The 26452-nt window shown below is 47.8% G+C and overlaps 1 protein-coding gene across 1 annotated transcript; it reads right to left on the bottom strand.

Annotated features, from left to right (window-relative positions):
- Window positions 1-161: 161 nt before the first annotated feature.
- Window positions 162-25951, bottom strand: LOC139228330 (gonadotropin-releasing hormone II receptor-like). The gene is made up of 8 exons (XM_070859516.1): window positions 25903-25951; window positions 23390-23586; window positions 20295-20397; window positions 9078-9154; window positions 8517-9026; window positions 6423-6629; window positions 5464-5473; window positions 162-589 (listed from the first exon to the last, which is right to left on the bottom strand). Exons 1-8 carry the CDS (start codon window positions 25949-25951, stop codon window positions 162-164), a joined length of 1581 nt encoding a protein of 526 aa, XP_070715617.1.
- Window positions 25952-26452: the final 501 nt, after the last annotated feature.

A 26452-nucleotide genomic window follows, 5' to 3' on the forward strand; every position in this document is an offset into this window, starting at 1 on the left:
AACTGCCTCGTCTGAAGAGCAATGTTTCCAACGATGTGGCACTCTACTGCGTGGAAATGTCTGCCTAAGTGATGTACCCAAATCCTAGAGAGGGGCTTCAGCCCACAACCTAATAATGTAACTCAATTAAAACAGAGGTTTCAATTTCGAGAAAACTTCATTCAAAAGGCAGACTGGGCCGTTCCATTGCAGACAACGGAGACCATCTGGACGTGATTCAGCACCTTGCCATTTATGCCACCTTGCAGAGATTTGACAGTGGCTGGCTTTCCAGCATGCCTCCCTTCAAGCCTTGTGACCCCTGTTGCTACCCCTCCCCAACACGTCCTGACATCCTTTCTGAAGGAAGGGGTGTAGAATCCGTATATGACAGGATCCGAACAGGTGTGCAGCAAGGCAAATAAAAACAGTATGTGATTGACATATTCTGGCACATTCTTCAGTATGTCCGGCTTGAACCAGTACCACAGCCCGAGGAGGTAATACGGGGTCCAGCAGATGATGAAAGATACAACAATGACGATGGTCATTTTTAGGGTTTTCATGCGTGCCTTCAATATGTAATCATTTTGCATTCTTGATAGTGTTGCTGCAAAGTAAATGTCACCATCAATATCTGAGCCATATAAACATACAGGGTGAAGTGAGATCATTTCAACTGTCTCGACACTATGCTTACAACGTTAACCTGTGTGCTACTAATTTCATGAGCAATTACAGTGCATTAGATACTGGCCTTTCAGCCCAATCTGCATGAACAATATTACAGTTCCTTGTTAGAGGACCATCCTTCCTCACTGACCCTACTTTTAGTTGGCCTCCGACAGCCAGTTCCTGAAAGGGTACTGGGGTCCCCATTGCATTAGAATGAAAGAAAGACTTCGATTTATATAGCGCCTTTCACGACCACCGGACGTCTCAAAGCGCTTCACAGCCAATGAGTGTAGCCACTGTTGTAATGTGGGAAACATATTGAAATGGTGGTGCTTCAAGAGCAATCAGCATCGCTTCACTGGCTTTGGAACCCAACACCCTGTCCTCTGACCCCTCTAGCGCCCCATAGCATGCTTTGTGCTGGAAGCACCACAGAAATATTTAAGTGAGCACGAATTATTACAGGAGATCAGTTCATGTGGGTGCAGGTGCACACAGTCCTTGAGCAGCAGTGGTCCTGTGGCTCTGTACCAGGACTGCATTCTCCGCCCCATAGTACGTAAAACACAGCTTGAGATCAACAACATATAGTGCATAGAATAGAGAATAACATACACGGGCAGGGTTTATGAAGGTGTGCTTCAGGTGAAAGCTTTGCCTGCCACGGGAAAATATTCAGAAATTGTTGGCGCACTCCCCATAAATTGCTGTCCATCTATAGAATTACGCATTTGTAAAAATGAAGCTATAAAGCATACTTACATAGAACGCAGGAAGCTGCACAACTTATTTTTTTACTCATTGCTGGTGTTGTGTTCCGAACACAGATGAGACTGCACACAGGGAGGTTAAAGTAACAGTGACCTCAGTCTTTATTAAGACACTCCAGAGTGAGTAACGGGTCTTAAGGGCCAGCTTATATCCAGTGCTCCCAAGGGATGCTGGGATCCCTTGGGACTTCAGGAGATGCGCTCCCTGGTGGCGGAACATGGGTGTGCATGCTGTACAGATACACAACATCACACCCCCGCCAAAGTCAAAGTGAAAACTATTTACAAGGTGAGGAGGTCGGGAGCCTTTCTTTCCCTGGTGGACTGCCTCGGTACAAATGTCTATTCTGGTGTGTTGGCTGTGCCCTCGCTGGGCTGGCGTGTTGTTGGCCCTGCAGGGCTGCTGGGTGAGCCTGGCCTTGCTGGGCTGTTGGGCGTGATGGGTTCGATTTCCTGATCTGGCGTGGTGCCGTTGATCCATTGGGTGTGTGTTGTGGGCTCAAAAAAGGTGATGTCTGCTGTGGGTTGTTCAGAGCAGTCTGTGAACCACAGCCTCATTTCGTCCAGGTGCTTTCTGCAAATTTGTCCATTGTTTAGTTTGACTACAAACACCCTATTCCCTTCTTTAGCTATCACCGTGCCCGCGATCCACTTGGGACCATGTCCATAGTTTAGCACATACACAGGGTCATTCAGATCAATTTCCCGTGACACAGTGGCGCGACCATCGTTTACATTTTGTTGCTGCCGCCTGCTCTCTGCCTGATCATGCAGGTTGGGGTGAACCAGCGAGAGTCTGGTTTTAAGTGTCCTTTTCATGAGTAGCTCAGCCGGGGGCGCCCCTGTGAGTGAGTGGGGTCTCGTGTGGTAGCTGAGCAGTACTCGGGACAGGCGGGTTTGGAGTGAGCCTTCTGTGACTCGTTTTAGGCTCTGTTTGATCGTTTGTACTGCCTGCTCTGCCTGCCCATTGGAGGCTGGTTTAAACGGGGCCGAGGTGACATGTTTGATCCCATTGCGGGTCATGAATTCTTTAAATTCGGCACTCGTAAAACATGGCCCGTTGTCACTGACCAATGTGTCAGGCAGGCCGTGGGTGGCAAACATGGCCCTCAGGCTTTCGATGGTGGCGGTGGCGGTGCTTCCCGACATTGTTTCACATTCAATCCATTTTGAAAAAGCATCTACCACCACCAGGAACATTTTACTGAGAAACGGGCCCACATAGTCGACATGGATCCTCGACCATGGTCTGGAGGGCCAGGACCACAAACTTAGTGGTGCCTCTGTGGGCACATTGCTCAACTGAGCACACACGCTGCATTGCCGTACACAGGACTCTAAGTCAGAGTCGATACCGGGCCACCACACGTGGGATCTGGCTATCGCTTTCATTATTACTATACCCGGGAGTGTGCTGTGCAGATCCGAGATGAACATCTCCCTGCCCTTTTTGGGTAGCACTACGCGGTTACCCCACAACCGGCAGTCTGCCTGACTGGACAGCTCGTCCTTTCGCCGCTGGTATGGCTCTTGCATTTCAATGGGGATGCTGGCCCAGCTCCCATCCAGTACACAGTTTTTTTACTAGAGACAGCAGAGGATCTTGGCTGGTCCAAGTCCCAATCTGGCGGGCTGTGACAGGTGATTTATCATTTTCAAACGCTTCGATGACCATCAACAAGTCTGCGGGCTGCGCCATTTCCACCCCCGTGTTGGGCAATGGTAGTTGATTGAGAGCATCCGCACAGTTCTCGGTGCCTGGCCTGTGGCGGATGGTATAGTTATACGCTGATAGTGCGAGTGACCACCTTTGTATGCGGGCTGAGGCATTAGTATTTATCCCTTTGTTTTCAGTGAACAGGGATATGAGGGGCTTGTGATCGGTTTCCAGCTCAAATTTGAGGCCAAACAGGTACTGATGCATTTTCTTTACCCCGAACACACACGCTAATGCCTCTTTCTCAATCATGCTGTAGGTTCTCTCGGCCTTAGACAAGCTCCTGGAAGCATAGGCGACAGGTTGCAACTTCCCCGCAACATTAGCTTGTTGTAATACACACCAGACTCCGTACGACGATGCGTCACATGCTAGCACAAGTCTTTTACACGAGTTATACAATACAAGCAGCTTGTTGGAGCATAAAATGTTTCTGGCTTTCTCAAAAGCAATTACTTGTTTTTTTCCCCATACCCAGTTCTCACCTTTCTGCAATAACACATATAGGGGCTCTAAGAGAGTGCTTAACCCTGGTAGGAAGTTACCAAAATAGTTGAGGAGACTCAGGAACGACTGCAGCTCCGTGATGTTCTGTGGCCTGGGTGCGTTCCTGATAGCCTCTGTCTTGGCGTCTGTGGCCGAATGCTGTCCGCCGCGATCTTTCTCCCCAAAAACTCCACTTCTGTTGCCATGAAGACGCATTTCGACCTCTTTAGCGGCAGCCCTACGTGATCCAGTCGCTGGAGGACCTCCTCCAGGTTTTGTAGGTGCTCGACGGTGTCCCGATCCGTGACCGATATGTCGTCCTGAAAAACCACCGTGCGTGGTACCGACTTGAGTAGGCTCTCCATGTTTCTCTGGAAGATCGCTGCAGCCGACCGAATTTCAAACAGGCATCTGTTGTAGATGAACAGTCCCTTGTGCGTGATGATGCAGGTGAGGCCCTTCGAAGACTCCTCCAGCTCCTGTGTCATGTAGGCCGAAGTCAGGTTGAGCTTGGTGAACATCTTGCCTCCTGCCAGCGTCGCAAATAGGTCGTCTGCCTTAGGTCCTGTAACGAGAAATGATTAATAGTTACTTTATAATCGCTGCAAATCCTGACTGTGCCATCACTTTTGGGTACTGGAACAATCGGGTTGGCCCACTCGCTGAATTCTACTGGGGAGATGATGCCTTCGCGTTGCAGCCTGTCCAGCTCGATTTCCACTCTCTCCCTCATCATGTGAGGTACCGCTCGCGCCTTGTGGTGAATGGGCCGTGCCTCTGGGACCAAGTGGATCCGAACCTTCGCCCCGGTAAGTTTCAAATGCCTGGCTCAAAAAGGGAAGGAAATTTGTTAAGAACCTGGGTACATGAGGCCTCATCGACATGTGATAGCGCTCGGATGTCATTCCAGTTCCAGCGGATTTTGCCCAGCCAACTCCTTCCAAGCAGCGTGGGGCCATTGCCCGGGACAATCCAGAGTGGCAGTTTGTGCACCATGCCCTCGTAAGTGACCTTGACCATGGCGCTGCCCAGGACAGTGATAAGCTCTTTGGTGTACGTTCTCAGTTTCGTGCGGATGGGGCTCTTGGCTGGTCTGAGTGCCTTGTTGCACCACAGTCTCTCAAACATCTTTTTACTCATGATGGATTGGCTAGCGCCAGTGTCCAGTTCCATGGCTACGGGTAAGCCATTCAATTTTACGTTTAGCATTATAGGTGGACATTTCATCGAAAATGTGTGCACCCTGTGTACTTCAGCATCTGCCTCCTCTCTCTGAGACTCGAAATTGCTTTGGTCCACCATGGACTGATCTTCCTCTGCCACGTGGTGGTTATCAGGTTTTGCAGAGCCTGCAGCTCGGAGGTTGGAGGTGCCCCATTGTTCCACAGCTCTTGCAAACATACCCTTTGAAGCAGCATGAATAGGCTGAATGGAAGCCTCCACAACACCAACAAAGTGTGAATTGTCTTGCATTCATCCTTTGTTGTGGACTCTGAGTCCTCAGGGTCACCTGAGGCCTGCTGGCAGTTGCAGACTCGTGGTTTCTGCCCTGTACATTTCTGCTCGCAAACACAGTTCCAGTTAATTTATGAACATTGCTAGCACTTGTGTGCTGAGAGATTTGTTTGGTGTTATCACTGATGAACATAAACGCCTGTGCTATCGCAATGGCCTTACTGAGGGTCGGTGTCTCTACAGTCAAAAGTTTTTGTTGGATGGTCTCGTGGCCAATGCCCAATACAAAAAAGTCTCTGAGCATTTGCTCCAGGTAGCCATCAAACTCACATTGTCCTGCAAGTCGCCTTAGCTCGGCAACGTAGCTCGCCACTTCCTGACCTTCAGATCGCTGGCACGTAGATAACCGATACCTTGCAATCAGCACGCTCTCCCTCGGGTCAAGATGCTCCCAAACCAGTGTACACAGCTCCTCATATGACTTATCTGTGGGTTTCACCAGAGCCAGATTCTTCATGAGGCTGTAGGTCAGTGCCCCGCAGACCGTGAGGAGGACCGCTCTCCTTTTTGCAGCGCTTCCTCCTCCGTCCAACTCGTTGGCTACAAATTACTGGTCTAGCCTTTTGACATAGGCTTCCCAGTCCTCACCCTCTGAGAACTTCTCCAGGATGCCCACAGTTTGCTGCATCTTTGTGTTGGATTCGTGTACTTGTCGCCAGTTGTTGTGTTCCTAACACAGATGAGACTGCACACAGGGAGGTTAAAGTAACAGTAACCTCAGTCTTTATTAAGACACTCCAGAGTGAGTAACAGGCCTTAAGGGCCAGCTTATATACAGTGCTCCCGAGGGATGCTGGGATCCCTTGGGACTTTAGGGGATGCGCTCCCTGGTGGCGGAACATGGGAGTGCATGCTTTACACAACTGCTGGGATATGGGCGTCGCCGGCAAGGCCGGCATTTATTGCCCATCCCTAATTGCCCTCGAGAAGGTGGTGGTGAACCGCCATTTCTGAGGGTAAGTTAAGAGTCAACCACATTGCTGTGGGTCTGGAGTCACATATAGGCCAGACCGGGTAAGGGCGGCAGATTTCCTTCCCTAAAGGACATTAGTGAATCAGATGGGTTTTTGCGACAATCATGGTCATCAGTCCTGCTACTAGCTTTTTTAAAATTCCGGATTTCATTTATTTTTAATTCAATTTATTAATCAAATTTAAATTCCCCAGCTGCCGTGATGGGATTTGAACTCAGTCACTGGTCAACAGTCTAGGTTTTTGGATTAATGAGTCCAGTAACGTAAACACAATGCTATCATACCCGCAGGAGTAAATACTCAAACCTCACCTCTGTTCTCCTTCATCTGCTTACTTATTTCCCACAGAATCCTGGTGTAACAGATGAGCATGACAGTGAGGGGTGTGACATACAGGGTGATGAAGGTGAACATGTTGTAGAAGGTTTCATGCCAGTGTTCAGTGAAGCTCCCATAGGTCACGCACTGGGTGAAGTTCATGCCATGGACATTCCGCACCTGAAAAATGAAGAGCTGAGAAATGGAGAGGGGATGTTACTATTTGTAGATGCTGCTCTTGACATTAATGTGTTGTCTATGCCGAGTGGGTGTGAACTGCAGTAAATCAGATCAGGGTATGGGGAGTGTGCGTGGTCTCTAGTAAGCAATGTCAGGCTGTGGGAACTGGGCGATGCTGCAGTCAGTGAGGTCAGGCTCGGGGGCCTTTATTAGCCGAGGCATAGAATACAAGAGCAGGGAGGTTATGCTTGAACTGTATAAAACACTAGTTAGGCCACAGCTAAAGTACTGTGTGCAGTTCTGGTCACCACATTACAGGAAAGATGTGATTGCACTAGAGAGGGTACAGAGGAGATTTACGAGGATGTTGCCTGAACTGGAGAATTTTAGCTAACGATTGGATAGGCTGGGTTTGTTTTCTTTGGAACAGAGGAGGCTGAGGGGAGACCTTATTGAGATGTATAAAATAATGAGGGACCTAGATACAGTGGATAGGAAGGACCTATTTCCCTTAGCAGAAGGGTCAATAATCAGGGGTTATAGATTTAAAGTAATTGGTAGGAGGTTTAGACGGGACTAGAGGTGAAATTCCTTCACCCTGAGGGTGATGGGGGTCTGGAACTCACTGCCTGAAAGGCTGGTAGAGGCAGAAACCCTCACCACATTTAAAAAGTGCCTGAATATGCACTTGGTGCCGTAACCTACAGGGCTACGGACCAAGGGCTGGAAAGTGGGATTAGGCTGGATAGCTCTGTCAGCCAGTATAGACACGATGGGCTGAAATGGCCTCCTTCCGTGCTGTAAATTTCTATGATTCTATGGCCCCGGTTTTCATGAGCTGCAAGGCCCGCCCATTTGCCGCCCAAAGGACCGCCGATCGCCACCGAGAGACCGGGTGGTACTTTGCCTGAAAGATTCCTCTAAAAGAGGTGGCAGTACTGCCCGGCGGCAAACTATCAGCTTACATCGTCAATCTGGGTGGCAGCGGGCGGGAGCTCTCAATCTCGGCGGCAAATGAGCTTGCCGTCCAAGTGCCGCCGAGGATGGAGTCGGGCCCAAGGAGGGGGAACTCTGAAAAGTAAAAAACATTACCAAAAAAAACACCTTCAGTTGCTGTAAAAAAAAATTTTTTAAGACGTTCACTAACCTTTTCTTTCATGTCTTCATACCTACCGTTGGGGTTAGAACAGCCTCCACGCAACCGTCCTTCCCCCTGCTGGCGCCGACTCCCGCTGACTCCCGCCCGCATCAACTGGCATCTCGGCGGGCGGGAGACCACTTACACGACTCGGCCGCCAGAGGACGGATCCCGGTGGTGTTCCCCTCCCGCCTGTTGCAGCCCAAGTGGAAACTGGGAGAGAGAGGAAACCGGAGGCAAAACTCGGCGGCAGTCAGCGGCAGCAGGCGGCAGTGGCTGGCAGTGGGTGGCAGTGGGTGGCAGTGGACGGCAGTGGGCGGCAGTGGGTGGCAGTGGCTGGTAGTGGGTGGCAGTGGGTGGCAATGGACGGCAGTGGGCGGCAGTGGCTGGCAGTGGGTGGCAGTGGCTGGCAGTGGGTGGCAGTGGGTGGCAATGGACGGCAGTGGGCGGCAGTATGCGGCAGTGGGCGGCAGTGGGTGGCAGTGGGCGGCAGTGGGTGGCAGTGGGCGGCAGTGGGTGGCAGTGAGCGGCAGTGGGTGGCAGTGGGTGGCAGTTGGCGGCAGAATGCAGCAGTGGGTGGCAAGGCCACCAATATCGGGGCCTATGATTCTATGATTGGGTAGTGCTGTAGTAAGTGATGCCAGGCTGTGCAGAGTGGGTAGGAGGTGTAATATGTCAGAGGATGAGCATGCAGTCTGAATATGGCTGCAGTAACGGTAAAAGCTGCTCACTGAGCACTGCAGTCCGTCCCCGAGATAGCATACCTGAGGAGCTGCCAAGAGCATGCTTGCAATCCATGCCATGGAAAGCAGTACCTTGTTCCTGTGACTGGCCCTGGTAAAGCTGAATGGGTCCAAGATAGCCGAATGGCGATCTATACTGATCACCACCAGGACGAGCGCTGACGCATACATGGCAAATAACTTTAGGAAGTTCAGGGCTCTGCAGGCCGCATCGCCTGCGTACCACTGGATGGTTATATTCCAAACTGCGTCCAGTGGCATCACTAAAACAGTCACCATGAGGTCAGCGAGGGTGAGGCTCAGGATCAGAATCCTGATGTGCGACTTTCTTCTTTTCTTGATGACGCTGAGCAGAACGGCTGTGTTGCTGAACATGGACAGGATGAAGAAACAGAATGTCACAATGACTCTGAGTCTGGCTGCCACAGTGAATGCTGGAACTATCCAGGGCTCCGGAGCAGCGGGGCTTACGTTCAACCCGTCGAACTCTAAAATAGGGATTCTTTCTGATTGATTAGTAGATGTCATTGTCTGTGGGAGCAAAGGATATGAGAAATAAGATTATTATCGGTACGCTTTCACCTGGCGCAGAGCTACGTGTCGCAGGCACATGTCTGAATTTCCGCTATAGGCTCCTAATGCAAGAGGCTCCAGGACAACTAAACAGAAAAAAAAATACCCCATGTTAAATATAACTTGCATTTTCCGTCCAGATTTCCAGAATTTGCAGTATTTTGCTTTGGTTCAAAACTAATGTTATTGACACCTTGCTCCCCACCCACCCTTCCCTTCAACCACTGTCTGTCCCACCTGTGACAGGGACTGTGGCTCTCGTATTGGACTGTACAGCCACCTAAGAACTCATGCTAAGAGTGGAAGCAAGTCTTCCTCGATTCCGAGGGACTGCCTATGATGATGATCAGTGATGTTGGGTTGATTCAATGGATGAGTACTTTTGGCTCAGGGCTTTGTGTGGTGGGAGCGCATGTCAGGAATTTGGGCGCTCAGGTTAGCTGGCCTCTTCATTCACATTCCCGCTAGGCACCCCTGTTGCACGGGATGTTCGTTTGTAAAACCTGTTCATCCTTGGCAGAAACCAAGCGCAGGCAGCGGAAGGAGTGTGCAGCAAACCAGACTCCCCACCCACCCTTTCCTTCAACCACTGTCTGTCCCACCTGTGACAGGGACAGTAATTCCCATATTGGACTGTTCAGTCACCTAAGAACTCACTTTTAGAGTGGAAGCAAGTCCTCCTCAATTTCGAGGGACTGCCTGTGAAGATGATATTCCTGGGCAACAACATTACAGAAGTGAGCACTTTCTGTTTATTGAAAACCTTTACGTTTATCTGAGTTAAAGTTTATCTTTAACTTAATAGAATGTCATTATTAGCGATGGAGAAAAACAGCCTATAATTCACCTTTTCTCAAGTTGCACAGTCAAATGTCACCCCACGAGCCATTAGCCCCACACTTAAATATTCCTCCCTCTTCAATTATTGAGCATTGACCCATTCATTCATTTGACCTCTAGTCGTATAAGAGTGTTGGTTTTAAAAGCTGTGGCATCAGGGGGTGAAATTGTGTAGCACCCAGTTTGGGGCGATAACTTTTACGGGAACGCATAAATATCGCCGGGCGCTCTGCGAGGGACTCTGACGTGGACGTCCGGTTTCGCTCTCCGGGAAGGAAGTGGAGCGTTAAATCAAGCGCTACCACTTCCCTTGGAGCGCTAAAGCCGACAAGAGGGGCAGTAGCCGTACAGTGCTGCCCGATGTCGAGGGAAACGCTGCTGGGATCGGAGGCTCCCTCCCTTAAAGGGAAGGGCCATCGCTGCAAGCTCTGCATTTCAACGATGTCCTTCGTCACCGATGGCAACCGCGATTCGCGCCGATCAGCCCCAAGCGCTCTAACAGAGGGCAGGGCTGATCAGTCGCGGCACTTCAACATTTTCAAAACACAACCTAAGGGATAAAAACATTTTTTTATGGACACAAGCAGCCTTACTTTTAATTACTGCTCCCCAAGCACCAGGCCTCCCGAACAACACCTCCTGCAACGGTCGGTGTTAACGCCCGGCGATGCTGCAGGCGGCGGAACTGAAGTTCGGGTCCGGGGCGCTACCGGGGTGATGCACGCTGGAGATCATGGCGCATGGAGTTACCGCCACCGCAAACCTCCGGGAAAATTTAGCGGGCATTGGCACGCTTGCCGTGCCCGGGCGCAGAGCCATTAGCGCCCTGTTATCGCCCCCTGGGGGCGCAAACGAGGCCAATTTCTAGCCCATAATCTTTACGTGATAGGCGTTCTATCTCACTTGTTTCATATTGTCCCAGTGGAAGTCAACTCACATTAGCGCCATTAACAGATACGCAACGAGTGAAGGGCTTAAAGATCTTGACAAAATTGGGCAACTACTTGCAACGTTGCTATCTTATCAAATTTAATCATTGAAATCTGTGCTGCGATCCTTTCCATGACATGCTGCTATCTATAACTATTCTTAGATTTCTTTCAGCACTGGTAATGAATAAAAGCCACAGTGTTTGACATTGAACTGAGCACTATGCTACCGTGTGATTCTAAACACCAGTTTCAATCAGTCAGTATCTTAATGAGATGCTGAACATCTTGCTGTAGTTGCTGGTGCTGCAGTGTGCGAGAAAATGGATTTGAGCTCAACTAAAGGCCATATTTCTTCTTTTCCTGTTCCTAAAATGTTTTGTTTTTAAATCCACCTTCACTTGTACATTTCCTTGTGTGACCTCTCAAACCATGCCCCTCTAGATCTCTCAAAATACTTTCTATGTTTTTCCTGCTTGTATTAAACTTGACTGGTCTATAGATTTCAGGTATGTCTCCAGAGTTTTTAAAAAATACCCCCTGCAGTAGAGTTCTGTTTTCCATATTCTAATCGAGAATCTACCCAGAATATAGTACATTTTTTAAATTTTAAGCTTTCCTCATTTTAATGTCCACATCCTCTTAAAGTGCTTCAGTATTGCTGCACTGGTTTGTGACGGAGGAGCGGTGAGAGATCGTGGCGGAGGTGCGACAGATGGGGGTACTGGGCCCAGAAGAGCCGAGGGCCCAGGGGCAGCACGGGCCCAGCCCACACTGCGATATATGCGCGCACTAGGTCCGTGCAAGCAGAGCAGGTCTCCAGTCGTCCTGGTTAACCCTTGGACCTAGTCTGTTGAGCCCGTGTGGTGGCTGGTGTGCAACGGTCACCACACATTAAAAAAATCCACGCACACGCATCTTCCACCCCTTCAATTGGAGTTCAGGACTGGAATATCGGGTCCTTCATTGAAACATCTGTGAACTCATGTGGAAGCAAGTCATCCTCGTTCGAGGGACCACCTATGATGATCGGATTGTCCATTGTCACCTTTTGAATGTTGTATCTGCCAAGGGCACTGAGGGCTTTGTGATTTCACATTAAATTTAAATTTGGTATTTTGAAAAAAATAATGCATTGTAACACATTGAATGAAATGTGATCCAGCTCTGTGGAGAACTCTAATCTATTGTCATCACCTCTGCCTGTTTGCTTTGTGGACTGCATTGGCTTTGTGGATTTGAACTGGGCTTTTATACCAAATGGAACAAATGGCTGCAAAATCTAGGCCGTCCTGTTCAGCAGAATTCGAAACAAGCAACTATTCATTGAGCACAAGCACTCAAAGCTTGAATCACACAATCTGTTTAATTGCTCATCACTTGCTGATCCAAGCACGTAATTAAGGGTAAGCTACTGCAGTGAACAATTTTTAATGGACATCGTTTTGGTGAAGAAAATAAATAAATGACTGAAAGAAAGCTGGCCTTTTAATTCATTATATATAACATCCAGTGCCAAATGAGAAATAATTGAAGGCAGTTAACTGCACTACTATAATTACAACCCTTTCATTACACCTGTAACTCCTCCCTGTCTAATTATCTTCTCCGCTTCTTAATTACCACACGCTGTTAATTACATCAAACCCGAAAGGAGGGTGATAACCAATCAGATAATGATATTTAGGCAAACATTCCAGCTATCCTAAATATACCATATTATTCTCTTTCTGATGCAATACCTTTTCAAGGGATTCTGGCTAACTTGTAAAATCAAGTCATATGAGATTATTACAATGATTAATTATAGTATTAGTTATTATCAAAACATTGTCAAACTTGAATCACAAATGACATGTTATTACATGAAATGATTACAGATAGCAATTCAATTACCAGATGATTACTACAGTGAATTGTTGCAGAATTATGTATCAGTTACAGCGTGAGAATGATCAAAAGTAGATACACTTTAATTGGATTGAATAGTCACAGCATTAGATTATCAGATCGTCAGTAACAACACTGATAATTGTAGCAGTGGATAGGATATTTTATCAGATGATCACAGTTGCTAATTACTTTATTAGACGATTATCACAATGCATAGTGACAGTAGTAGACCATCCCAATGTACAGTTGCAATATTAGATTATAACGCAAATTACAATGCCAAATACGGTTACTTACAGTGAGAAGCGCAAAGCTTTTCTAGTAGACTTCAGGCACCTAAACTTTTCCCTGTTTTCCCATCCCAGTCATGATTTAATTGTCATTGCAAACAATGACTGAGAATGCAAGGCTGAAAGTCTCTGATCTGTGAAGCAGCAGCAGAGTACAGGCTAGAGAGTCGACGGAAAATTATCTTTATCAGTTGAAGAGATGACACCAAAATCTCTCTGTGTCTGTGTGCAGTCAGTTAGCCGCGCTCCTCCCTCTCGCCTGTGATATGTCCTTACTATACAGTATAAATGCACACGAGGCCCATACTTGAGAGAAGGTCACTCTGTGACCAGTTACCTTTATTACCAAGGCCTCAAGAGATGAAGGTGGGTGGAGCTTCCCCTTTTATACCTGAAAGTCCAGGTTAGGAGTGTCTCCCACAAGTTCACCCCTTGTGGTCAATGTTCTCAAGGTGTACTACTTAGGTCAGCTTATACATGGGTTACAATGATAGTTGAATACATGACATCACCTCCCCCGCAAAGTCTTATTGGGATCACAGGTTAAGTCTCTCTGGTGGTTTACGCTCCCTTGTAGAGCGCCTGAGTTGGGGCTCCGGTTGTTGGGCGCTGGCCTGAGTGTTTGCTGTTTGCGGTGCCTCAGGCCTGTCCGGACTGCCACAGTGACTGGGCTCTCCTCCACTTGGTTCCGGTGTTCAGTCACCTGTGGTGGAGTAAACTCTACATCGTGTTCTTCCTCTGCTTCTTCTATGGGGTTGCTGAACCTCATTTTAGTTTGATCCACGTGTTTGCGGCAGATTTGTCCATTGGTAAGTTTAACTACCAAAACCCTATTCCCCTCTTTGGCAATCACAGTGCCTGCAAGCCATTTGGGCCCTGCAGCATAATTAAGGACAAAAACAGGGTCATTGGCATCAATACATCGCATTCCTGTCATGGTAGTCACATTGTGACTGACGCCTGCTCTCACAATTTCTTTCATAGCAAGAGATAACCTGGTTTTGTACAAGGGATAACCTTGTTTTGAGCGTCCTTTTCATTAGCAGCTCTGCGGGTGGAACCCCTGTGAGCGAGTGTGGTCGGGATCTATTGGCCAACAGGAGGCATGATAAGCGGCTTTGTAGGGAACCCCCTTGGATTCTGAGTACCTCCTGTTTGATTATCTGCACTGCTCGTTCCGCCTGGCCGTTTGAGGCCGGCTTGAACGGTGCTGTTCTAACATGGTTGATTCCATTGCCTGCCATGAAGTCCTGGAATTCAGTGCTTGTGAAGCACGGGCCATTGTCGCTGACCAAGACATCCGGTAGACCATGGGTGGCAAACATTGCCGTGGAAGAGGGTGTGCTTGAATTTAAAATGGCACACGCAATCCATTTGGAGTAGGCGTCTACTACAACCAAAAACATTTTTCCCATGAAAGGACCTGCGTAGTCCACAAGGATGCGTGACCATGGCTTGGCGGGCCAGGACCAGGGGCTAAGGGGAGCATCTCTGGGTGCGTTGCCCAGCTGAGCACACGTGTTGCACCTGCGAACACAAAGTTCCAGGTCTGCATCTATCCCTGGCCACCAAACGTGTGATCTGGCAATTGCCTTCATCATGACAATGCCCGGGTGCTCATTGTGAAGTTCTCTGATAAACACCTCTCTGCCCATCAGGGGCATGACTACTTGGTTTCCCCACAGTAGGCAATCGGCCTGAATCGAGAGTTCATCCTTGCGCCTATGAAATGGTTTAAATTCCTCAGGGCATGCCCCGTACGTGGCTGCCCAGTCCCCATTCAGGACACATTTCTTAACTAAAGACAGTAGCGGGTCTTTATTTGTTCAGACTTTAATCTGACGGGCTGTCACAGGTGAGCCTTCGTTTTCGAAAGCTTCAACAGCCATGACCATCTCAGCATCATGCTCAGTTGTCCCCTCAGTGGTGGCTAGTGGGAGCCTGCTGAGTGCATCGGTGCAGTTTTCAGTGCCCGGTCTGTGCCGAATTGTGTAGTCATAGGCGGCTCTGTATGCGGGCCGATGCTTTCGCATTTATGGCCTTGTTGTCGGCCAAAAGGGACGTTAGGGGTTTGTGATCTGTCTCCAGCTCAAATTTCCTGCCAAACAGGTACTGGTGCATTTTTTTTTTACTGCATATACACATGCTAGCGCTTCCTTTTCTACCATCCCGTAGCCCCTTTCTGTCTGGGACAGACTTCTGGAGGCATAAGCTACCTGCTGTAACTGACCATTGACATTCACATGCTGCAACACACACCCAACCCCATAGGATGACGCATCGCACGTTAAAACAAGTTTCTTACACAGGTCATATAACGTTAACAGTTTGTTGGAGCATAACAAATTGCGTGCTCTATCAAAAGCCCTTTCCTGGCTGTCCCCCCAGACCCAATCGCGACCTTTGCATAGGAGCACGTGTAGCGGCTCTAACAGCGTGCTCAATTTGGGAAGAAAGTTACCAAAATAGTTCAGGAGCCCCAGGAATGAACGCAGTTCCGTGGTGTTACGGGGTCTGGGTGCTCTCTGGATCACTTCCATTTTGGACGCAGTCGGTCTGATCCCGTCTGCTGTTACCCTCATCCCCAGGGATTCTACCTCTGGAGCTAAGAAGACGCACTTCGACTTTTTCAGTCACAGCCCTACCTGGTGCAGTCTGCGTAGCACCTCCTCCAGGTTGTGGAGGTGTTCTTCAGTATCGCGACCCATGATGAGGATGTTGTCTTGAAATTCCACCGTCCCTGGAATCAACTTGAGGAGGCTTTCCATATTTCGCTGAAAGATTGCGGCGGCCGAACGAATCCCGAACGGACATCTGTTGTACTCAAACAACCCCTTGTGTGTCGTGATGGTGGTCAGCTTCTTTGACTCACTCGCCAGCTCCTGGGTCATGTAAGCTGAGGTCAGGTCCAATTTTGAAAAAAGTTTGCCACCGGATAGCGTCACAAAGAGGTCCTCCGCTCTCTGTAGCGGGTACTGGTCTTGGAGTGACACCCCATTGATGGTGGCCTTGTAATCGGCACATATCCTGACCGACCCATCTGCCTTGAGCACTGGCACGATCGGGCTCGCCCAGTCACTGAATTCGACTGGCGAGATGAGGCCTTCCCTCAGCAGGCGGTCCAATTTGCATTCTATCTTTTCCTGCATCACGTACGGCACCGCTCGGGCCTTGTGTTGTACTGACCTGGCGTCCGGGTTTATGTGAATCACTACCTTGGTCCCCATGAAAGTGCCGATGCCGGATTGAAATAATGAGTCAAATTTGTCTAGGACCTGTGAGCATGATACTCGCTCCACAGAAGAAATTGCATTGATATCGCCCCATTTCCAATTCATGACAGCAAGCCAACTTCTCCCCAGTAGTGCGGGACTGTCCCCCGGGACAATCCAGAGTGGCAACCTGTTCTCCGAATCTTTGTGGGTCACGACTATCGTGGCACTGCCTAGCACCAGAATGATCTCCTTTGTATCTGTCCGTAACTGTGTGTCAATCGGCAATAATTTTGACCTCCTGGCCTTGGACACCCACAACCTTTCACACTGTTTGATACTCATCAGGGACTGGCTGGCCCATGTGTCTAGCTCCATTAATACTGGGATGCCTTTAAGGAGCACTTTCATCATTATCGGTGGCGTCCTGGTATATGAACTGTATATGTGCTCCACTTGAACTTGTTGAACTTCAGCTTCCAGTGATTTCCCCCAGTGTCCATTTGGCCTCGTAGGGCTTACATCGGGCCTGTCCTCCTCATACATCAACCTGGCTGCAGGCTTCCTGCACATATGCGCCAAGTGACCACTGACGTTGTAGTTTCTGCAGGTATATTGCTGATACCTGCAAGTTCTGGCTTGGTTTTTGCCTCCACACCTCCAGCATGAGCTGGAAGCCCCATTTTGGAAACAAAAGGTCCATTACCAGTCGATTGTCTCTGACTGTCTCTGTAACTGTCCTTAAGCGCACCATTGACAGGTGTTGATGGCCCCATTACTGGCCGCATTGTCCATTGCGATGGCATGAATCGCCGTTCAGCTAGCCATTGTCTCTGTTGAATTCCCCCTTTTGGTTTGACTACATGCTTGGGCATGTCCGATTACCCTTGTCTGCCTAGAGAACTGTGTGCCGCGTTAACAATGTTGACTCCCTGGTTGTTTGCCGCATTTGAGCCAAGATTTTTGTCATACATCATTCTGGTCTTTTCCTCCCCTGAGATAAATGTCTGGGCTATCAGAGCCGCCGCTTCCAAGGTCAAGTTTTTGGTCTCAATCAGTTTCCTGAAAACACCAGCGTGCCCGATACCCTCAATAAAAAAGTCTCGCAGCATCTCTGCTCTGCATGCATCTAGGAACTTACATAGGCTCGCCAGTCACCAGAGATCTGCCACAAAGTCAGGAACGCTTTGCCCTTCTCGCTGCCGGTGCGTGTAAATCCGGTGTCTCGCCATGTGCATGCTGCTCGCCGGTTTAAAGTGTTCCCCGATCAACTTACTGAGCTCTTCGAACGTCTTGTCCACTGGCTTCTCTGGTGCTAGAAGGTCCTTCATCAGGGAGCACGTTCTGGATCCACAAACTGTCAGGAGATGAGCCCTGCGTTTGTCGGCCGAATCCTGTCCCAACCATTCCTTCGTGACAAAACTTTGCTGTAGTCTCTCAATAAAGTCATCCCAATCATCACCAACACAGTACCTCTCTTCTGTGCTGCTAGTGGACATGCTCACGTAGTTTAAATCCCACTTTCTCGTCGCCAATGATATGTCCTTACAGTATAAATGCACACGAGGCCCATACTTGAGAGAAGGTCACTCTGTGACCAGTTACCTTTATTACCAAGGCATCAAAAGATGAAGGTGGGTGGAGCTTCCCCTTTTATACCTGAAAGTCCAGGTTAGGAGTGTCTCCCACAAGTTCACCCCCTTGTGGTCAATGTTCTCAAGGTGTACAAATTAGGTCAGCTTATACATGGGTTACAATGATAGTTGAATACATGACAGTCTGTATAAGCTGTTGTCATGGATAGATTAACACGTGAAAAGCTGGGCGGGGACATTTGTGACGGACCACAGCAATGTTCTGTGGTAGATTTTTAAAATTTCATGCGCTCTTTGGACACTCATCATTATGAAAATAAAGCCCGGAGATGATTTAGTCCGAACGAATGCACCACCTCCACCTTTTGCTTATTCTACTATGTAGCACTGAGCAAGCAAAATGAGCCTGCTACAACTGGAGTTGGTCAGTTCTGCGGTAATTTGTGATTACCTCAATTGTCTCCAGCCTAGACCATTTCAGGTCCAGGCTAGTCTGCCCTTTAAAAGTGGTGCCATGTGTACAGAGGAGCAAAGTATTTCTCTCTGAGTGCATACCACTATTTCTTCAGCTTGCTGCACATCGAGTAGATGGCAGATGAGCAACTGCCCTCTGTGTAGTTGATGGCACAGCAACGTTAGTAAGTAATTTTCTTATCAGCTGATGGATTGGGGATGGGGTGGAGGTGTGTGGGGTTGCTGACCCATCCACCTCCATGGCACGAACCTGGTATTGCAGTACTTCCAGGAACGGTGCAGTGGCTCTCGGCCTTTTGGCTAAGAGCATTGGCGCAGAGTGATCCTTGATGTGTGCAAGGTGACCTCTGGCGTTTGTGATTTGACAAAGAATTGGAAAGATTGGCTACGAATAAATAAATAAAGAAGGGTATCTAATCCATGGTGGTCTAATCAGGGTTGCAGAGTCCCTCATGATCCATTGTGTAGCATCTAATAGTCAGCTGTGGCTCAGCAGGTAGCACACTTGCCTCTTGAGTCAGAAAGTTGTGGGTTCAAGTCCCACTCTGGGGATTTGAGCTTATAAATCTAGGCTGATACTCCAGTGTAGTGTTGAGAGGTGCCATCTTTTGGATGAGACGTTAAACCGAGGCCCCGTCTGTCATCTCAGGTGGAAGTAAAAGATCCCATGGCACTATTTCGAAAAAGGGCAAGGGAGTTATCCTTGGTGTCCTGGCCAATATTTATCTCTCAATCAACATATCAAAAGCAGATTATTTGGTCATTATCACATTGCTGTTTGTGGGAGCTTGCTGTGCACAAATTGGCCGCCGTGTTTCCTACATTACAACAGTGACCACACTCCAAAAGTACTTTTTTGGCTGTAAAGCGCTTTGAGATGTCCGGTGACCGTAAACGGCGCTATATAAATCCAAGTCTTTCTTTAACACTTGGCAGTTTAATACGGTACATTTGGAATATCGAACAGCCCAGTGAGGAATCAGATGATTTCTGTGGTCTGCTGTATTTTTGTTTCATCAGGTGTTCAGCTATCCATATGTGTCTGATCCCAACTGGCCAAAAAGTGTCAGGTTCCTACTGATACCTGGCAGTCTTGTGGTGGGTACACACATGTCCCTATTGGCCCAGTGGTCAATGGGTGTCCCAGCTTGTGGCCAGCAGGGAGCCTGCGTGTAATGATCGGAGACCGAGCGGCGGATCTGAATGTTTTCAGACGAGAATCACGACCATAACTACCTGGTAAGGTCGTTTTGACAGCAGGGTGAATTCTGTACCTGCTCCTTAGACCAAAATGGGTTGGAGGTTTCGTCCAGGTTATGGGTGGCGTTGTTGCTGCATTTTCCACTGATTTGGAGGGGAATAAATCTGCTCAAGTCTTCAAATAATCTACAATGAGCCACAAACGTTTCGGCAGGGATATACTTTCTTCCACCAGTGTAAAAGTAATCAGAATCAGAATTCCGCTGCAATTATTGATAATTACCCTAACCATATGTTTTTAATTGATGCCCCTCATGGGAGATAAGCAGACAGCAATGTCATCGACAGCAAATGCATGCGTGGAAATCCTTTGCACGGACATCGTGGGTATTTGCAAAACAAGTTAAGATTTATGATGTAATTGTCAATCTTCTGTACGCACAGGGTGAAAACCAAGTGCAGTTGATGATGTAAACTCTCTTAAAAATGCATGACAGAAACTAGAAGTGATATGACAGCTAAAGAGATGAAATATCACAATGTGGGAAAGTGTAAAGCCGCATTATTGCTTTTCCTAGTAGATGCCAAATGCCGTCTGCAGCAGAAATCATCGCTCACACGCCAATACAAAGCATAGGCGTCACCACTCATTAAGCTCATTTAAAGAACACGGAAACTGAGCAACCCGAGTCTTTTCAGCAATAGTCAGCACTAAGGGAGATATGTTCTTATTATTCCGAACATCAGAGAACACCACCGCAAACAGATCTTCGACCTTCAGACTTGCACAAACCGATTTCATCGGAAACATAGTCACGTCCAAACTCAGGAACTTCCACTTCTCTTTCATTGATCTTGAGCAAGAAATCTACAAGTTTTCTGTTGCTCATCAATGCCTGGAGGAATCAAACATGCATATTGATCGGAAGCTTCATGACATGTATCTAACTCCACTGATAGGACCGCTATAGAGTGGGAGAAATTATTGTAGAACCTGTCAAACATCGCCTTCAAATATCGTAACCTTTCAGTGAAAGCCAAGGAAACCGCTTTCAGGGTGATACACATGCAGCAACATGTCCAAAGTACACACAGAGACATGCATCATCATGAAGCGTGCAACAAACATGCAACCCGTGAAACCTAATGGAGCAGAATTCTCACCAAGCAAGGAACTGGAATGGGTGCGTGCGGAAGCAGGATTGACAAATGGTGTTCAGAGACCTTCAGAACATAAGAAATATGAGCAGCAATAGGCCATGCGGCCTCTCGAGCCTGCTCCGCCATTCAATAAGATCATGGCTGATCTTCTATCTCAACTCCACTTTCCCGCAATATGTACATATCGCTTGGTTCCCTTAGTATCCAAAAGTCAGCGGGGTTAAAACGTCAGACCAGGAGGGCAGCTACAGCAGAAGCCTGGTACCACACCATAAACAGCCATCAGTCACCTGTCCAGGTCACCAGCACAGCCAAAAGGCTAGAGCGGAAACTCAGCTAGTGCTGCAGCAGTGCTCCCATTTTGCTTACAGCAGAAACTTTGACTTCAATGGGGGGGGGGGGGTGGGAAGGTTTGAATATTTTACAGCTGGGGTGGGGGATGAGGACACAACAAGTGGGGAGAGTGGGGTGCTGCCAGAGGATGGAGGTCGGGGATGGGGGAGATTAAATTTTAGTAAGGTTTATTTAAGACAAGTATCGGTGTCATGCTTACATAGGATTACATGAGATATACGGCACAGAAACAGGCCATTTGGCCCAACCAGTCCACGCTGGTGTTTATGCTCTATTCGAGCCTCCTCCTGTCTTTCCTCATCTAAATCTATCAGCATAACCCTCTATTCCCTTCGCCTTCATATGCTTGTCTAGCCTTCCCTTAAATGTATCTATACTATTCGCTTCAACCACTCCCTGTGGTAGTGAGTTCCACATTCTCACCAACCTTTCGGTAAAGAAATTTCTTCTGAATTTTCCTGATGGATTTCTTGGTGACTATCTTATATTGATGGCCTCTGGTTATGCTCTTCCCCACAAGTGGAAACACTCTCTGTATCCACTCTATCAAAACCTTTCATAATTTTAAAGACCTCTATTCGGTCAGCCTTCTTTTTTCAAGGGAAAGGAGATCCAGCCTGTTCATCCTTTCATGATTGCTTGAAACAATCTCACTCTTTAGTCGCTTAGCTAAATGGTTTGGCTTTTAACTGTGGAGTTCTGATCATTCCCATATGGATCATGAACTGAAATTCATCTCTTAACTCATGCAATTTCTTGGTATAAGGAAATATGTACCGCCTTTATTAATATATAATGGTGGGCCACCTTCTCGTATTTTCCAAAGTCCTATTAAAAAAATACTTGAGGTGCAGTTTGAGTTTGTAATCTGGGGCCAGAGGGTCGCCACAACTAGCAGGGTGGGTCCTATTGGGCTGGCGGAGGTAAAAAGACATGTAAAAAAAGTAGTGTATGATAAATGAGCTGACTACAGCTGAGGCAGTGATAGAGGTGTTTCAACTGATCACTGCGTCCTCAAGGTAGGGAATGGAAAGGAATGAATCAGGCCTCCCACTACTGATTAATCAGTGAATCCTGCTCGAACGTGTACACGTCAGGTGAAGGCAGGACAAGGCTCAGCTGTAATGTCAAAGAGCCTGCTGACACTCACTGACTAGGTTCAGTAATGAAAGGTGTTCAATTAGGTGATGTATCAAAGAACCGCCAGACTCTGTGAAGCAGTGCATCAGTATGAGTTACTGCTCTCAGGAGTTGTGTGAAGAATAGGGGAAGAGAATGTGGCTGCAAAATCACATCTGAATAATTCGTGCTGCAGCATGCACTTTCCCAGAAGCCAGCACGTGACCTGTAGAAACCAAGGGGCCGAAATTCAGGCCCGCCAGAAACCTGCCGCGCTTACCGTTTTTTAAGTGTCTTCACCGACGGGTAGAATGAGGTTGACTCTTGATCGATATTCAGCTCTTTGTCTTTTTTTTTTGAAGCGGCCAAGGAGTTGGTCATAATGGGGGCAGAAGTGCGGCGGGAAGTGCTGGTGAGGGGTGCAAGTGGAGGTGGGACGTATTCTCCACTGCTGTCATTCAAGTGGTGACATCATTGCATGTCTGCGTCACCACTTATCTCCCCTCCTTTAAACAAGAGAGAATCGGCGATTATTTATGATTGGCCACTGGGCCACCAGGGAGGGTTTTCATAAGAACATAAGAATTAGGAACAGGAGTAGGCCATCTAGCCCCTCGAGCCTGCTCTGCCATTCAACAAGATCATGGCTGATCTGGCCGTGGACTCAGCTCCACTTACCCGCCCGCTCCCCGTAACCCTTAATTCCCTAATTGGTTAAAAATCTATCTATCTGTGACTTGAATACATTCAATGAGCTAGCCTCTGCTTCCTTGGGCAGAGAATTCCACAGATTCACAACCCTCTGGGAGAAGAAATTCCTTCTCAACTCGGGTTTTAAATTGGCTCCCCCGTATTTTGAGGTTGTGCCCCCTAGTTCTAGTCTCCCCGACCAGTGGAAACAACCTCTCTGCCTCTATCTTGTCTATCCCTTTCATTATTTTAAATGTTTCGGCTGGGCCAACGGCCTGGCAACTAAGAGGAGGTGCCAGGCTGCCTGTTGACGGCCCGGCTGAACCCGGGGGGCACAATAGTCCGGCCGACATGGAAGTCGGCCGGCAAAAAAAAATATGGCGAAAGCGGCACTGTGCCCTTGATTTTAATGGCCACCGCACCGCCAAGGCTGACAGAGAGAATGAAAGGTGCACTGAAAGAAAAAGCTGTCGGGGGCACCGCTCTGCGGCCATAAGATGTCCCGGGCTGAATTTCTCCGGAGTGGGGGGCTTCCAGCGGTGCGTGCACCGATGACGCACTCACGGCCGCTTGGCAGTAGCGGGGCGGAAGTGGGGACCGCCAGAAAAACACCTCTGCTGAATTAAGCTTGCGGCGGACGTTCGACCTGAAATCGACAGCCGCTCGACCCCGCAGCATGGCCGCCGCAATCCGGCGGTAACGGGCCTTATTCAGGAGCTGAATTTCGGCCCCCAAGTGTACAAACCAGGCTGTTCTCGAACCTGAACCTACCCAAAGACACGCTAGTGAGCCTTCTAACAGCCTGTGGGGTAGATTTCAATCTTGACTGCCTGGTTGTTAAGCATCACAGGGCAGAGTGCAGAAAGGCAAATCTAGCCAATGAGAATCGCACACAGGTAAAAATAAAAAAGCAAGACTTACATTTATATAGCACCCATCACAACTACCGGATGTTTCAAAGCTCTTTAGAGTCAATGAAGTACGTTTTGAAATGTTGTAATGAGGGAAACGCGGCAGCCAATTTGCGCACAGCAAGCTCCCACAAACAGCAATGTAATAATGACCAGATAATCTGTATTTTTGTTACGTTGATTGAGGGATAAATATTGGCCAGGACACCGGAGATAACTCCCCTGCTCTTCTTCAAAATAGTGCCATGTGATCTTTTACATCCACCTGAGAGAGCAGACGGGCCTCGGTTTAACGTCTCATCTGAAAGACGGCACCTCCGACAGTGCAGCACCCCCTCAGCACTGCACTGGGAGCGTCAGCCTAGATTAATGTGCTTAAGTCTCTGGAGTGTCTGAAACTGTTTGATTTTCCTTTCATTGAAATAGAAGGACAATCCAACAGGTTTTGTAAGGAGCACCAGTCGATTTCTGGCAACCCCTAATGTCCAGGCGATAAAGACAAACAATCTCCTTTTGTGCTTTCACATTTTCAGAGCTGCTGCTCGTTTGTCTTTCCTACTTGGGCCACCAGCTGGCAGCAGAATCAACAGTAATCTGATTATTCATAGCTATCTTCTACCATCTTCAGTGTCATGAGATTTGAACCATATTTTCCAGCTTATTTCAATTTTAATGCCATGTTTTCAACAACACACCAAGATCAGTAGATTTGAGGCTTTTAGACATAATTAAAAATTGTCCTATAATCATTGATCATTTTAAAACTGAAATGCTCTCATGTAACTCAGCCAGTGCCTCAGTGAGTCAGAGGGTTGTGGGTTCAAGCCCCACTCCAGGGACTTGAGCACATAAATCTAGGTTGACATTCCAGTGCAGTGCTGAGGGAGTGCTGCACTGTCGGAGGTGCCGCCTTTTCAATCAGACATTAAACTGACACGTCTGCTCTCCCAGGTGGATGTAAAAGATCCCATGGCACTATTTTGAAGAGGAGCAGCGGAGATATCCCAGGAGTCCTGGCCAATATTTATCCTTCAATCGACATCACTAAAACAGATTATCTGGTCATTATCACATTGCTATTTGTGGGAGCTTGCTGTGCACAAATTGGCTGCCGTGTTTCCTACATTACAACAGTGACTACACTTCAATAAATGCAAGTCTTTCCTTTTTCTCCTTTTTCATGCTTCTCCTATCCAATTTAGCTAACCTGCAAGCCTCCTTTTGTCTTACACCATTGTCACTTATTCTGAGACAGTGATCCCTAGTTCTAGACTTCCCAGCCAGGAGAAGAATCCTCCCAGCATCTAGCCTGTCAAGCCCGCTAAGTATTTTATATGTTTCAAAGAGATAGAAACATAGAAACATAGAAAATAGGTGCAGGAGTAGGCCATTCAGCCCTTCGAGCCTGCACCACCATTCAATATGATCATGGCCAATCATGCAACTTCAGTACCCTATTCCTGCTTTCTCTCCATACCCCTTGATCCCTTTAGCCGTAAGGGCCACATCTAACTCCCTTTTAGATCACCTCTCATTCTTCTTAACTCTAGGGAATATAGGACAAGTCTACTCAATCTCTTCTAGCAGGACAGTCCCCTCATCCCAGGAATCAGTCCAGTGAACCTTTATTGCACTCCCTCTAAGGCAAGTATGTCCTTCCTTAGGTAAGGAGACCAATCCTGTACACAGTACTCCAGGTGCGGTCTCACCAGGACCATATATATTTGTAGTAAGACTTTGTTACTCTTATACGCCAATCCCTATGTAATAAAGGCTAACATACCTTTGCCTTCCTAATTGCTTGCTGTACTTGTATGTTAACTTTCTGTGATTCGTGTACAAGGACACCCAGGTCCCTATATGTATGCGTTCTGATGAAGGGTCATTGACCCGAAATGTTAACTCTCTTTCTCTCTCCACAGATGCTGCCTGACCCGCTGAGATTTCCAGTACTCTCTGTTGTTATTACAGATTCCAGCATCCGCAGTATTTTTCTTGTGCCCTATATGTATTTGCAGCATTTGCAGTATTACTTTTCATTATTTATAATTATAAATAAAAATATCAACAGGATATAGTCAAGCTTTACTCACACATAGCTCAAAGAGAATTCTGAAGTCCTTTTTAAATTAAAAGCATTTAAAAATACAGAAGAAATGTCTTTACCCAAAGAGTGGTGTGCTAGGTCCGTGCAGCAGAGCAGGTCTCCAGTCATCTTGGTTAATCCTTGCCACTGGACCAAGACCTGGCTCTGTCAAGCCTGTGTGGTGGCTGGTGTGCAACGGACACCACACGTTAAAAAAATCCACACACAGGCATTTTCCACCCTTCAGGATATAGTTCGGGACCTGGAATATTAGGTCCTTCATTGAAACACCTGTGAACTCATCCTTTTTTGGCGTGGAAGCAAGTCATCCTTGTTTTGAGGGACTGCCTATGATGATGGTGAGAATATGGAACTCGCTACCACATGAAGCGAATAGTATCGATGCATTGAAGGGGAGGCTAGACAAGCTAATGAGCGAGAAGGGATGGAGGGTTAAGTGGATAGATATAGATGAGGAAAGACGAGAGGAGGCTCGAGTGGAGCATAAACACCGTATATCCGATGTAATCCAATGTAAACATCACCACAGTAGGAATCTACTTGCAGTGTTCACCACCCGCAGTGAAGAAATGGATGTCTTGCTCGATTTTACATTGTACAAACCGCATT

The sequence above is a fragment of the Pristiophorus japonicus genome, chromosome 17 (assembly GCF_044704955.1).
Source record: "Pristiophorus japonicus isolate sPriJap1 chromosome 17, sPriJap1.hap1, whole genome shotgun sequence".
NCBI lineage: Eukaryota > Metazoa > Chordata > Chondrichthyes > Pristiophoridae > Pristiophorus > Pristiophorus japonicus.